This window comes from Canis lupus, chromosome 2 (genome assembly GCF_011100685.1).
Source record: "Canis lupus familiaris isolate Mischka breed German Shepherd chromosome 2, alternate assembly UU_Cfam_GSD_1.0, whole genome shotgun sequence".
NCBI classification, from domain to species: Eukaryota; Metazoa; Chordata; class Mammalia; order Carnivora; family Canidae; genus Canis; species Canis lupus.
The window spans coordinates 53,891,519-53,903,584 of NC_049223.1; the positions used below are offsets into that span (position 1 = coordinate 53,891,519).

At 33.8% G+C, this 12,066-nt stretch overlaps 1 protein-coding gene across 4 annotated transcripts in view; it reads left to right on the forward strand.

The window, feature by feature from the left end:
• BDP1 (B double prime 1, subunit of RNA polymerase III transcription initiation factor IIIB) overlaps positions 1 to 12,066 on the forward strand; it is an 89,255-nt gene that overhangs the window by 2,905 nt on the left and 74,284 nt on the right. For 3 of the 4 annotated variants that reach the window (XM_038530798.1, XM_038530797.1, XM_038530795.1), the window contains exons 2-7: positions 832 to 1,108; positions 2,692 to 2,801; positions 4,103 to 4,162; positions 6,120 to 6,248; positions 7,451 to 7,584; positions 8,656 to 8,750. In XM_038530798.1, the coding sequence (XP_038386726.1) occupies positions 832 to 1,108; positions 2,692 to 2,801; positions 4,103 to 4,162; positions 6,120 to 6,248; positions 7,451 to 7,584; positions 8,656 to 8,750 (805 nt within the window). The remainder of the gene's footprint in view (positions 1 to 831; positions 1,109 to 2,691; positions 2,802 to 4,102; positions 4,163 to 6,119; positions 6,249 to 7,450; positions 7,585 to 8,655; positions 8,751 to 12,066) is intronic. The other variant, XM_038530796.1, reaches the window with a different exon arrangement.

The following is a 12,066-nucleotide window of genomic DNA, read 5'->3' on the forward strand; positions in this document are numbered from 1 at the left end:
CAGAGAGGGAGAGAGGCAGAGACACAGGCAGAGGGAGAAGCAGGCTCCATGCAGGGAGCCTGATGCGAGACTCGATCCTGGGACCCCAGGGTCACGCCCTGGGCCCAAGGTAGGGGCTAAACTGCTGAGCCACCCAGAGATCCCGTTTTCAGGCCATTTTTGAAATATGTATATCCAATCTGAGCTACATACCTAATATGTAATTTGGAGTGACTGAGTATTGTTTTTAAGTGGAGTTTGATAGCTGTGTGAGTAGTTATGCCCAACCAAAGATAAATGATTTCTGCCTCAATGTTTGGCTTGATTAATGTAGCTAAATGTATATTCTCAAATACTGCAGTAGAGATATTTTAGAAGTTTGAAGTTTTGTATATTTGGTTTGACTGATCTTAGGTTGATAGAGTAAAATTTCAGTAATTTAGATCAGTTCAGGGGGATGTCAGTATAAACTTTCTAGAAAAATGATTGTCAGTTATCTCATGATTCAAAATAGGGTGATTAAGCTTTAATTTGTAACTTGGCCTTTTGTTTTTCTTGAAGGAGTTAACACGAGCATGAAATTATATGTTCTAGTGCCCTAGGGGACTTGAAGTTCAAAAAAGATTAATAGTCTCTTTTTAGAATTTACATATCTGTTAAAAACATTTACTAAATACAATTTTTATTGCAGTCGTCAATCTGTATCTCAAGTCACTGATTTTTTTGATAATGAAATTTTACTGTTTTAGGTTTTCATTTGATTAAAAAAAAGATTTTCATTAGATTAGTTTTTGAAACTAGAATATAAGAGATCCATGGTGCCCTTTTTTTTCTTTTTTTAAATTTCAACAGTGATGAAAAGACTGACAGTGAGAATTATGTTGAAGAATCCAGTAAATCTTCCTCTACTGTTTCACAGAGAAGAAAGCGAATATCAAGTCCTCCTACTCTGGTTAAGCCTGGTGTCAGTGTTCCTTCAGAATCTCATCCCTTATCTACAGTTAATCAAGAAGTTCCACAGCCAAATCCTGTTTTAACAAAAGAGAAACAGCCATGTTCAGACAGATACCGAATTTATAAAGCTCAGAAACTAAGAGAAATGTTAAAAGAAGAATTGAGAAAAGAGAAGGTAAGGGAGAAAAAAAATTACTTTCTTGGCTAGAATTCCGTTTATATGTTCGTCAGGCATGATTTGGAGAAAAAATATCTATAGCATTTAATGGCGCGTAATCAATATCTCGTTAATTGATTAATAAGAACAATAGACTTAATTTCTCTAGTATGTTAATTTTTATATATTCATCTATATCTTTATTGTTTTTGGTGAAGGCCACAGATAGAAGTTGTGTACACACAGACACATGGAAAGCATACAAAGCATATTTATAAATTAAGCCTTTAATCTGATTTTTCATGATGTCCTAAGTGACACGAGTTATATTAATTTGAATTAAGATAGGTATACTTGAGCAGCGTGAATTCGTAATATTTTCTTAGGTGGCAATATGGAAATTATAAACGGCAAGAATTTGCATGTATGTGTATAGTAGAGTCCATCTTCTTTTTACCCTTGAAAATGGATTTTTCTGAGAGAACATGGTACCAATAGTGAAGCATGTAAGTCTACAGTTAAATACTTAGGATTTGAATCTTAGAGTCATCCTGTTATGGGACCTGTGCATTTAATTAACTTTTCTGTATCTTCATCTGCAAAGTAAGACTGAGGATGGTATGTATCTTATTGGAGGGTTGTAAAGATTAGATGACTTAATACATGTCAAACATATTTAGACTAGTGTCTGGCAAATAGAACCCAACACATGTCAGCTCTTTATTATAGGATGCCCTTTTTAATTAAGAGGAAGACACTTAGTCTGGTACTTTGTTTGTTATTTAATTCTATCATATTTGTGAAGTAGACGTCACTTTTTACACAGAAATAGCTTCACGGAGGTTATTTGCTTTTTATCAAACATCAAGGGGTTTTGAATGTATAACCTCTAAAATTTAAGTGTTTCAAGATGTTCTATGTTTACAGAATATGCTTAGGTAGATTTGTTCTGGGGAATTAAAAAATTAAAAATTTCCTTCAAGAATTTCATAAAATTCACAGAAATCCAGTTCATTACAGGGTCAACAAAAGCTATATGTTTATAAATTCTCAGTGAACTATTGTAGTTAGAAGACATTAGGGTGATTTTATATAATGAGGGTTTTTTACTTATTTTATTATTATTATTTTTATTATTTTTTTATATAATGAGCTTTTATCCAGTCCTAGACACTTTAGTTTTTAAGGTTTCTTTTCTATTCTTTTTTTTTTTTTTTTTTTTAAAGATTTTATTTTTTTTCTTCATGAGAGACACAGAGAGAGGAGGCAGAGACATAGGCAGAGGGAGAAGCAAGCTCCATGCAGGGAGCCCAATACAGGACTCTATCCCGGGACTCCAGGATCATGCCCTGGCACACAGGCAGGTGCTAAAACACTGAGCCATCCGGGCATCCCCCAGTTTCTAAGGTTTCTTGATGTTCTACAACTTCTTTATATTCAGTTTAGGAAAACTCTTCCTTAAATTATGAATGATTATGGTAGGAATAACAAATCACTTGGAATGAATGCAATAGTGGGCTATACCTTACATTCTAGTACATGTGAATTTCTTCTATATTTGTAAAATAAAAGTAGGTCTTCATTTGTGTTTGTGTGTCTAGAAGCAATGGAAAAACAAATATGCCATAAATGAAAGTCAGAAGCCACCAGATCGTTCAAAAATGACTATGAGAGATTTCATATATTACCTGCCAGATAACAACCCAATGACGTAAGTAAACTTTACTTGTTTTCCTTTCTTTGCGTGTGTTGTGATGTAAGTACCACTTTTAGAGTACAGTTTCCGTGTTTTCTAAAAGTGTGTTGACAAAATTTATAGCACATACCATGTTCTTTTAGGTAGAATTTTTTTCTTAATTTTATTTATTCATGAGAGAGACACACAGAGAGAGAGAGAGAGAGGCAGAGACAGAGAGAGAGAGAGGCAAAGACACAGGCATAGGGAGAAGCAGGCCCCTCTCAGGAAGCCCGATGTGGGACTCAATCCCGGGTCCCCAGGATCATGCCCTGGGCCGAAGGCGGCGCTAAAATGCTGATCCACCCGGGCTGCCCTAGGTAGAATTTTTTAACAAAGTTTAGTGGTATTTCAGGTAACTTCTTTCTTGGGTTGGTATCCATCACCTCTGAGGTTAAAAATAAGTTTCATTATATTCCTAAGCTGTGTAAGACCAACTAAACAACTTTTCTCTAATTGCTATTACGGTTTCCATTCTTTATATACTATATATAACCCAATTCTAAAGGAATGGTCTAATTTTTATGTCCTATCTCCTAATTATAGTGGCATTTGATTAACAAATCCTCCAAGAAGAAAGCTTTTTTAACTAATTAATTTTAAAGATTTTATTTATTTGACAGCGTGCACACAAGCATGGGGAGCGGCAGGCAGAGGGAGGGGAGAAGCGGGTTCAGGGAGCCCAACTTGGGGCTCAATCCCAGGACCTTGATATTATGACCTGATTTGAAGGCAGATGCCCACCCAACTGAGCCACCCAAGGGCCCGGAACAAAGCTTCTTTAGTCAGAGTTAGCCTGTCTCATTGTTATGTTTGGTGGTTTTGTAGATGGATGTAGGAATAGTAGCCTGTTTTCACTGTAGCCTTTTTCAGGTTTATCAGGTCTTTGGCCTATTGAAGGAAGGGCCAAACACCTAGGTTTTGAGTTATTTGACGTCTAGGATTTGGGAGACAAGCCATGTAAGTTGCTTTAGGCCTCAGGACTGGGAGAGACTCCCTTTACTAAAGAGTGGAGAGTAAAAACATTACTTACTTAGGCTGTTGCATATTATTTACACTTGAAGATAAAGGTTTTTGACTAAGAAATTGACTCCTGGACCATCCTGTCATTAATAATGATGTTATGGTGTATCATTTTATAAAAAGTAAGTTAAAATTTCTTTTTCTGTTGCTGGATGGAATAGGCATGATGTAAATTACCTTAAAATATTTTTTATGTTAAATATTAAATCTTTTACATATTTAAAAAAGAATATCCTTTCTTTTTTTTTTTTTAGTTCCTCACTGGAGCAAGAAAAGAAAACTGAAAAATCATTGACACCAGTCCAGACAAGAGAGTAAGTGTTTTATCTTACTGTTTTTTTAATAAAATCTTTGGTGGGTAGAGTTTTTTTTTTTTTTTTTTTGGTGGGTAGAGTTTTTAAAAAATGAAATCAAATGATATTTTTTGTTACAGTCAAGTTACATGTGCTAGGAATATTTAAATAGAATCACAAGAGTTAAAGTTAATGTGTGATTTAAATCAAGATGAAAGGTCCACACTATTTGTGTATTATATATGGAAATGACCAGTCATATGATTTCAGTTAAAGCTTTTAGTATTAAAAAGGATTTTGTTTTGTTTTAGAATAATACAATGGTACAAAACCCAAAAGGAACAAAAGTAGACCTAGAAAAGTCTTCCAACTGTTTTCCGGTCATCTTGTTCTTCTATGGAGGCAACAAATGTTACCAGTTGTTTAATGTATCATTCTTATCCCATTCTGTGTCTATCCAAACAAGCTTCTATATATTTTGCTTTTTCCTTTTCTTTACCTTTCTTTTTTATTTATTTATTTTTTTTAATTTTTTTTTTTTTTATTTATTTATGATAGGCACATAGTGAGAGAGAGAGAGAGGCAGAGACACAGGCAGAGGGAGAAGCAGGCTCCATGCACCAGGAGCCAGATGTGGGATTCGATCCCGGGTCTCCAGGATCGCGCCCCGGGCCAAAGGCAGGCGCCAAACCGCTGCGCCACCCAGGGATCCCTACCTTTCTTTTTATAGTTTGATGCCACTAGAGAATCTGTTTTTTTGGTATGAGCTTCTTGTTGCCTTCCACACTGCCCTGTAATGTTAGCTTACCACTAAGAAATGTCTCCAAGAGGCTTCCTAGGAAGTTAATGTAGTTTTGTAATTCAAGATGAAGGATTATGGAAAATTGCCAGAAACATTGGGATTTTTTGGTTGTTACTTCAAAGGTTATTAAGTAATGATTGCTATTTTGCTTATAACTTACATTGTTTTAAAGCAGAACTCTCAGACTTTAGCAGTTAGTTGCATTTTTATAGATTAATAGGTTATGTTTGCTTCTGTGAAACCCCAGGAAAACCATGTAGTTGAATGGAAGGTAATTGGGAATCAGAGTCATTATTTGGAAAATTGTGTTTAGCTTCTTGGTATGCCTTTACTGTTGTGTAATCTAGAGCAAAGATTATTTATTACTGCAGACCTCAAGTGTGTTTGAAAATACCAATGCCCAAGAGTTGTTATGAAGAGTTAATAAATGATCTGGAAACTAACGCTTTATAACTGTAAGGTTTTTTTTTTTTTTTAATTCCCCAATATCTGTTTGGTTTATCTGATACTCTGTTGAGACAGAAAGAATGAGAATTTAGACAGCCTGGGTGGCTCAGCGGTTTAGCACCACCTTCAGTCCAGGGCGTGATCCTGGGGACTAGGATTCGAGTCCCACATCGGGCTCCCTGCATGGAGCTTGTGTGCTTCTCCCTCTTCCTGTGTCTCTGCCTCTCTGTCTTTCTGTCTCTCTTGCTCTCCCCCTCTGTCTCTCATGAATAAATAAAATTTAAAAAACATTTTAAAAAAATGAAAATTTAATTCTCTATTTTCTTTTTTTTTTTTTAAAGATTTTATAGACACACAGAGAGTGAGAGAGAGAGAGAGAGAGAGGCAGAGACAGAAGCAGGCCCCATGCAGGGAACGCAATGCGAGACTCAATCCCAGATCTCCAGGATCACGCCCTGGGCCAAAGGTGGCGCTAAACCGCTGAGCCACCCAGGCTGTTTAATTCTCTATTTTCAAAAGAGAATATAGAGTTCTTAATAAATGCTCCTGGATAGAATTAGAGAAATTCTTCTAGTCCTGTCCTTACCAGGTAGGATCTTTAATTACATTTTAGGGAAAGTTGGAAATAAATAGAATATTGGATTTGAAGTAATTTATTTCATGAGTTCATAGTATTCAGAAAATACTTGTCATGGATATATGAATTAACCTATCTTTTACATGTGGTAGACAAGAAGGTAAGAGTACTCCTGATACTGCAGATAATGAAGTACCAGAAGATGATGTGGATGATGGACCATTGCTGGTTCCTCGAGTAAAAGTGGCAGAAGATGGATCCATTATTTTGGATGAAGAAAGGTAAGTTAAAACAAACACAGATTGTGGTTTCAAACCTGAGAATAAATGTGCTTTGTCTAATCAGAGAGAGTGTTTCCACATCAGTTATTGTTGCTTAGACACTGATGTTTATATTTTTCTAATGGATGTTGTAAATGGAAAAGTGAGTTAGATTCATTTATAATTTTTAGCTGTTTTTATGCTATGTTTTATATGAGAAGACTGTACTTTTGACCTATCATCCATTAACCAACCACCATTGTTTTACTAACTTTACCGATAATTGAGATGAACTACTGAACTAATCATATGCTGGCCTCTGCTGATGGATAGGTATCAAAAATTGAGTCTCAAAGTCAAAATTCATGTTTTCATATTATTAACTAATACCATACTTTGTTGTCTGGAAATAAGTAATGAAAATGCAATGAATCATGGGTTTAATATTCTATAATTTCTGTTTTGACAAAGTTTAATTCACCTTGTAGTTTCATTTCTCAGTTACAACATTAAAATTTTCAAATTTGGCATTGTGAAATTTGTCCAAAGTATGTTATAAAAAGAAGATTAATCATAAGTAAGTAAATAAAAAAGGGTGATAGAAAGTCTTCTTACAGTTGGTTAAAATATCTTTTTTTATAAAAAAAATCTTTTTTATAAATATAAAATTCTTTGATTAAACATTAAAACATTAATGCAATCCTATTAGTAATTATTTCTGTGTTTTCTCTTATATTGTGATGATATGCTGGTCATTAAATAGTTAAAAACATTTAACTTATTTGTGTGCAGGAACATAGAACATAAATATCAGGTGCTTATATTCCTTTTTTTTTTTTTTAATTTATTTTTTATTGGTGTTCAATTTACTAAGCTTATATTCTTGATATTCTTCTGGGTCTAGCATGATATGAAAATATATATTAAATATAGGAGACATGCCCAAGTTAATAAAACAAAAAATTTTTTTGGTGGCCCAAAGATAATTTATAAATTTTATATTGCTGTTAAGAATTTTGAGAAAGTGTTAGCATTTATTTTTATTCCTTGGCAATCACTTTTTAAGGGAAAATTAGCGGATTCTTAGAAAATATGCATACCTCATATATATATTATACTTTTGATATGAGTCTGCCATGGTAAATTTCAAAATATAACTATTCGAATGTCATTTTTTTTTCTTGTTTTTAGTGCAGATCTATTTAAAAATGTGTTTCTTTCAGTTTAACTGTAGAAGTTTTAAGGACAAAAGGACCCTGTGTTGTTGAGGAAAATGACCCTATATTTGAGCGTGGTTCTACAACTACATATTCCAGCTTTAGGAAAAACTATTATTCTAAACCATGGTCAAATAAAGGTAACTAATTTCATTTTAAATTGTGTAGGTTATTTATTTGAAATAAAGTGAATTATTTTCTTAAAGTAAATAAAATGCAAGCCATATTATTTTCTCTTTAGCTAATTTTATTGGTACCTTCCAGTGGGAACCCCCTCTCCTAATGCTTTGGAACACCAAATCTCTGGCTTTATCTTAGTACTCTTTTTAAGAATTAGCATTATGGTCATGCTGGAGTATTCCTCTCTGTCAAATCCTTATTTTATGGAAAATTAATATTTTTAAATACTCAATAATGTTATACTTTTATGGCATAATAAAAATTTTAAGAATAAAGACCAGGCTGTTAAAAAAGCCTGTAATACCTATTGAATGGTATTGCTTATTATTTTTACGGTTTTTATTTGAGGGGGAGAGAGAGAGAGAGCAATCAAGCAAGCATGAGCAGGGGAGAGGGTCAGAGGGAGAAGCAGACTCCCTGCTAGCAAAGCCTGATGTAGGGCTCAATCCCAGGACCCTGGGATCGTGACCTGAACCGAAGGAAGATGCTTAACTGACTGAGCCACTCAGGTGCCCCCTGGTATTGCATATTCTTATAAAAATAATTCATTTGAGGGGAAAAAAACATAACAGAATAATGAGGGCAGCAAGAAAGATTCTATGCTTTCTTCCTCTGACTTCCTCGATCCTATTCTGTTTGGGTTTCTTGTGTGTTTTTCTAGCTACTTTCTTACACATACTAATTAGCATATCTTGGTTGCTTCCATTAAAGCAGTAATATACTGACTGTGACTGACAGTTTTCTTAAGGACACTTTGAAACCAGAAGGCAGAATGTTGTCGTCATCTTTATTTTTTTTTATTCCAGTTGCTTTGGTATGAGTATACAAATTTCTTATATTAATTTCTGTATGAAAATTTAGAAATATTTTAAATTCTTGAAGTTCTTTGCAATAAAATTCACTAAATATTTCCTAAAGACTATTAAGTACTCTCATTTATTTTTAACCCAAAATGTATACTTAATCTAAGATTTTTTTCCTCTGAATCATTGAGTTTAATTTCATTCTTTGTAAATCTTTTATTTTTACAGAAACAGATATGTTTTTTTTAGCCATCAGCATGGTAGGAACTGACTTTTCTATGATCGGACAGCTTTTTCCTCACAGAGCAAGGATAGAAATTAAGGTAAAGTACACCCAGGATATTTGTTGATTGGAAAAGGACCAAAAATTACTAGGTTTTTTTTTTTTTTTTTACTTTTATGTAAACCTCAGTCAATTCTTGTTGTCTACTATGTTTTGGGTAGATCTTTCCCTTTTCATAGCTCAGAAAGTAATGCAGTATTACTCAATTCTAATATGAGTACAGTCTCCTTAGCTTTAGCATATTATTTGTTTTCTTGCCCATTTCTAAAATGGATTTGAGGGAGTACCCCTAAAACCACCAAATATAAGATAAAAGAAGAGCTGAATATTGGAGAGGGAAGATAAATGTACTAGAATTTTTGGGTTAAGAATGGCTTCTGAACACAATGTATTTCTGAATTTCCTAGGAAGGCATGAAGAGAAGTACGCTAAGTTAAATAATTCTTATTATCTCATCTAACCATTGTTTTCCTATGCTGCCTTAACTTTTGTTAAGTCAGTCAGGGACACTATTAACAACAATGATGCAAGTTAGTGCTTTATTATGTCTGAAAGAATGAGCATTCTCTATTTTATTCTTTTGGAGTGCACACTATGTTGCTGTAATGCATTTCTAATTTATGGTGAGATCTTTATTCAACCATGGGTTTTTTGCTTCATTAATTAAAAGAATACTATGAAAGATTTTTTCTTGAACTAGACTAGGCATGGATCCTTTACTAGTGGACCATTGTATAGTGTAATTGTTATTCTGTTTCTGCAAAAGATGAAGAATTGTTTATATTATTTATGTTCTTTTCCTAATGTTGATCTTTATAAAGAGAACAAAATGTTAAACTGTGAAGGCTAGAAATTGATTGTCTAGGGAGCTTTCTGATCTGAGTAATTAATGATAAATTTGTCACTAGACTATTTTTCTCAAATTATTTAGATTCCTCTCCTAAGGTTGGTGCAGTTCCAACAGGTCTTTGGGCAAAAGTATAGAAGAGTAAAAAGTAAAAATGGACTAGTCAGTTATATTGATTTTCAAATGTTGAACCAAAATTCTATTATTCCTTTGGTATGTTTAATTTTATTGTATTTTCGTGAGGGCTTTTTGCATATTTGTTTATGAGAAATATCTTGTAATTTTGTTTTTTTCAAACATTTTGTCTGTTTACTCCTGAGACACACAGAGAGAGAGGCAGAGACATAGGCAAAGGGGAAGCAGGCTCGTCACGGGGGAGCCTGATGCGGGATTTGATCCCACAACCCTGGGACCATGGCCTGAGCTGAAGGCAGATGCTCAACCACTGAGCCACCCAGGCATTCCTGTAGTTTTTTTAAATACCTTTGTCTAAAATGTTTTGGATTATTGTGGGGATAGAAATTGAGTTGGAACATGTTCCCTCTTTTATGTGAACAAATTTAAGATTAGTGGTATTTCTCCTTTAATGTTTGATAGAATTCAACAGTGAAACCATCTGGGCCTGTAATTTTCTTTGCAGGAAGAATTTGATTATACATTCCATTTCTTTAATATCTATAGGTATATTTAGATTTGCAGTTTCTTGTGTCAGTTTAGATGTTAAGCTGCTGAATTTATAGGCATGAAGTTTTTCATACTGTTTACTAATAATTTTAATGTTTTCCTCTTTGATTGATAATTGATATTTTCCTTCTCTCTCTCTCTCTCTCTCTTTTTCCTTTTTCTTGCTAAGGGTATTTTGACTTCCAAAAGTATTTTTAATGAATGACTTTTAACTATAAGTTTTTAGTTGCTTGTGTATTTTTATTTTTTTTAACTCTTTAACATTTCCTTTCTTTTATTTACTGTGCCTTTAATTTTCTCTATTTTTCTTGCTTCTTAAGATGAAAATTTGGAAAATTGATTTTAACCCCTTTTTCTTTTCTAATTAGACGTTCAAAGGTATACATTTTTATCTGAGCACTGCTTTTGTTGCATTTCATAAATTTTGAGGTTGTTTTTTCATTATTAAGTTAAAAGTATTTTCTAGTTTTCCTTGTGATTTCTTTCCTATTTTTTTTTTTAAGATTTTATTTATTTATTCATGAGAGACAGAGAGAGAGAGGCAGAGACATAGGCAGAGGGAGAAGCAGGCTCCCTGTGGGGAGCCTGATGCGGGACTCGATCCCAGGATCACGACCTGAGCCAAAGGCAGACATTCAACACTGAGCCACCCAGGTGTCCCTTCCTTGTGATTTCTTTACATGTCAGTTATTTAGAAGTGTGTTAATTTCCAAATATTTGGGACATTGGTAAATATCTTACTGTTTTCTACCTTAATTCCATTGTGAGTGTGAAATAAGACGATCTGTAAGATTTCCATTTTCTGAGATTTATTTTAGAATCTTTTATACTTATCTTGGTCAGTATTCCTGGTGCACTTTAAATGAGTGTGTCCTCTAGTTGTTGGATGTTTTATCTAGTTCTCTATCAGTTAACTGAGAGAAGAATTGACATCTGCAACCATAATTACAGATTTGCCTGTTTCTGTGTTTATATCTATCAGTTTTTTTTGTTTTTTTTTAAGATTTTTTTTTTGTTTTGTTTTGTTTTTAAGATTTAAAAAAATTTTGAGAGTGAGTGAGCAAGCACGAATGACGGGGAAGGGCAAAGGGCGAGGGAGAAGCAGGCTCTCCTGCTGAGCAGGGAGACCCAACGCAGGGCTCAATCCCAAAACCCTGAGATCATGACCTGTGCAGATGCTTAACTGACTGAGCCACCCAGGTGACCCTATTTATCAGTTTTTAATATATATTGAAGTTCATGTATATTGAAGTTCTTTGAGTGCATTGGCTTTTAATATTTTATCGAATTGATAATACATCATAAGTCCTTCTCTGATATATTTCACTTGGCATAACGTTTTCAGTGCCAATTCACGATGTTACAAATGGAAGGATTTCTTTACCACTAATATTCCTATACACACACCTATATGCCATATTTTCTTTATTCATTTGTCACTGGACACTAGATTGTCTTGGCTTTGTAAATAATGTTACAGTGAATGGGGGATAGTATATCTTTTCAAGAAGATGATTTTGTTTCTTTCAGGTAAAGATGCAGAGGTAAGATTGCTGTATCATGATAATTTTGTTTTATTTTTTTGAAGAATATCCACACTATTTTCCAGTGGCTACAGCAATTTATCCAGTTCTGATGCTCTGCTTTTTAATTTAATTTTGTTATAGGTTGCATTTCTGGCATGAAAAAATGTTAATTGAATTCTTACGTTGACCTTTGATTAAAAATAGCATGAGATGTCTGTTGTACATTTCCATGTAATAATTTAGTTCATTTACTTTAATGTAATAATTGATATGACTGAGTTTACGTCTGCCATCTCAAT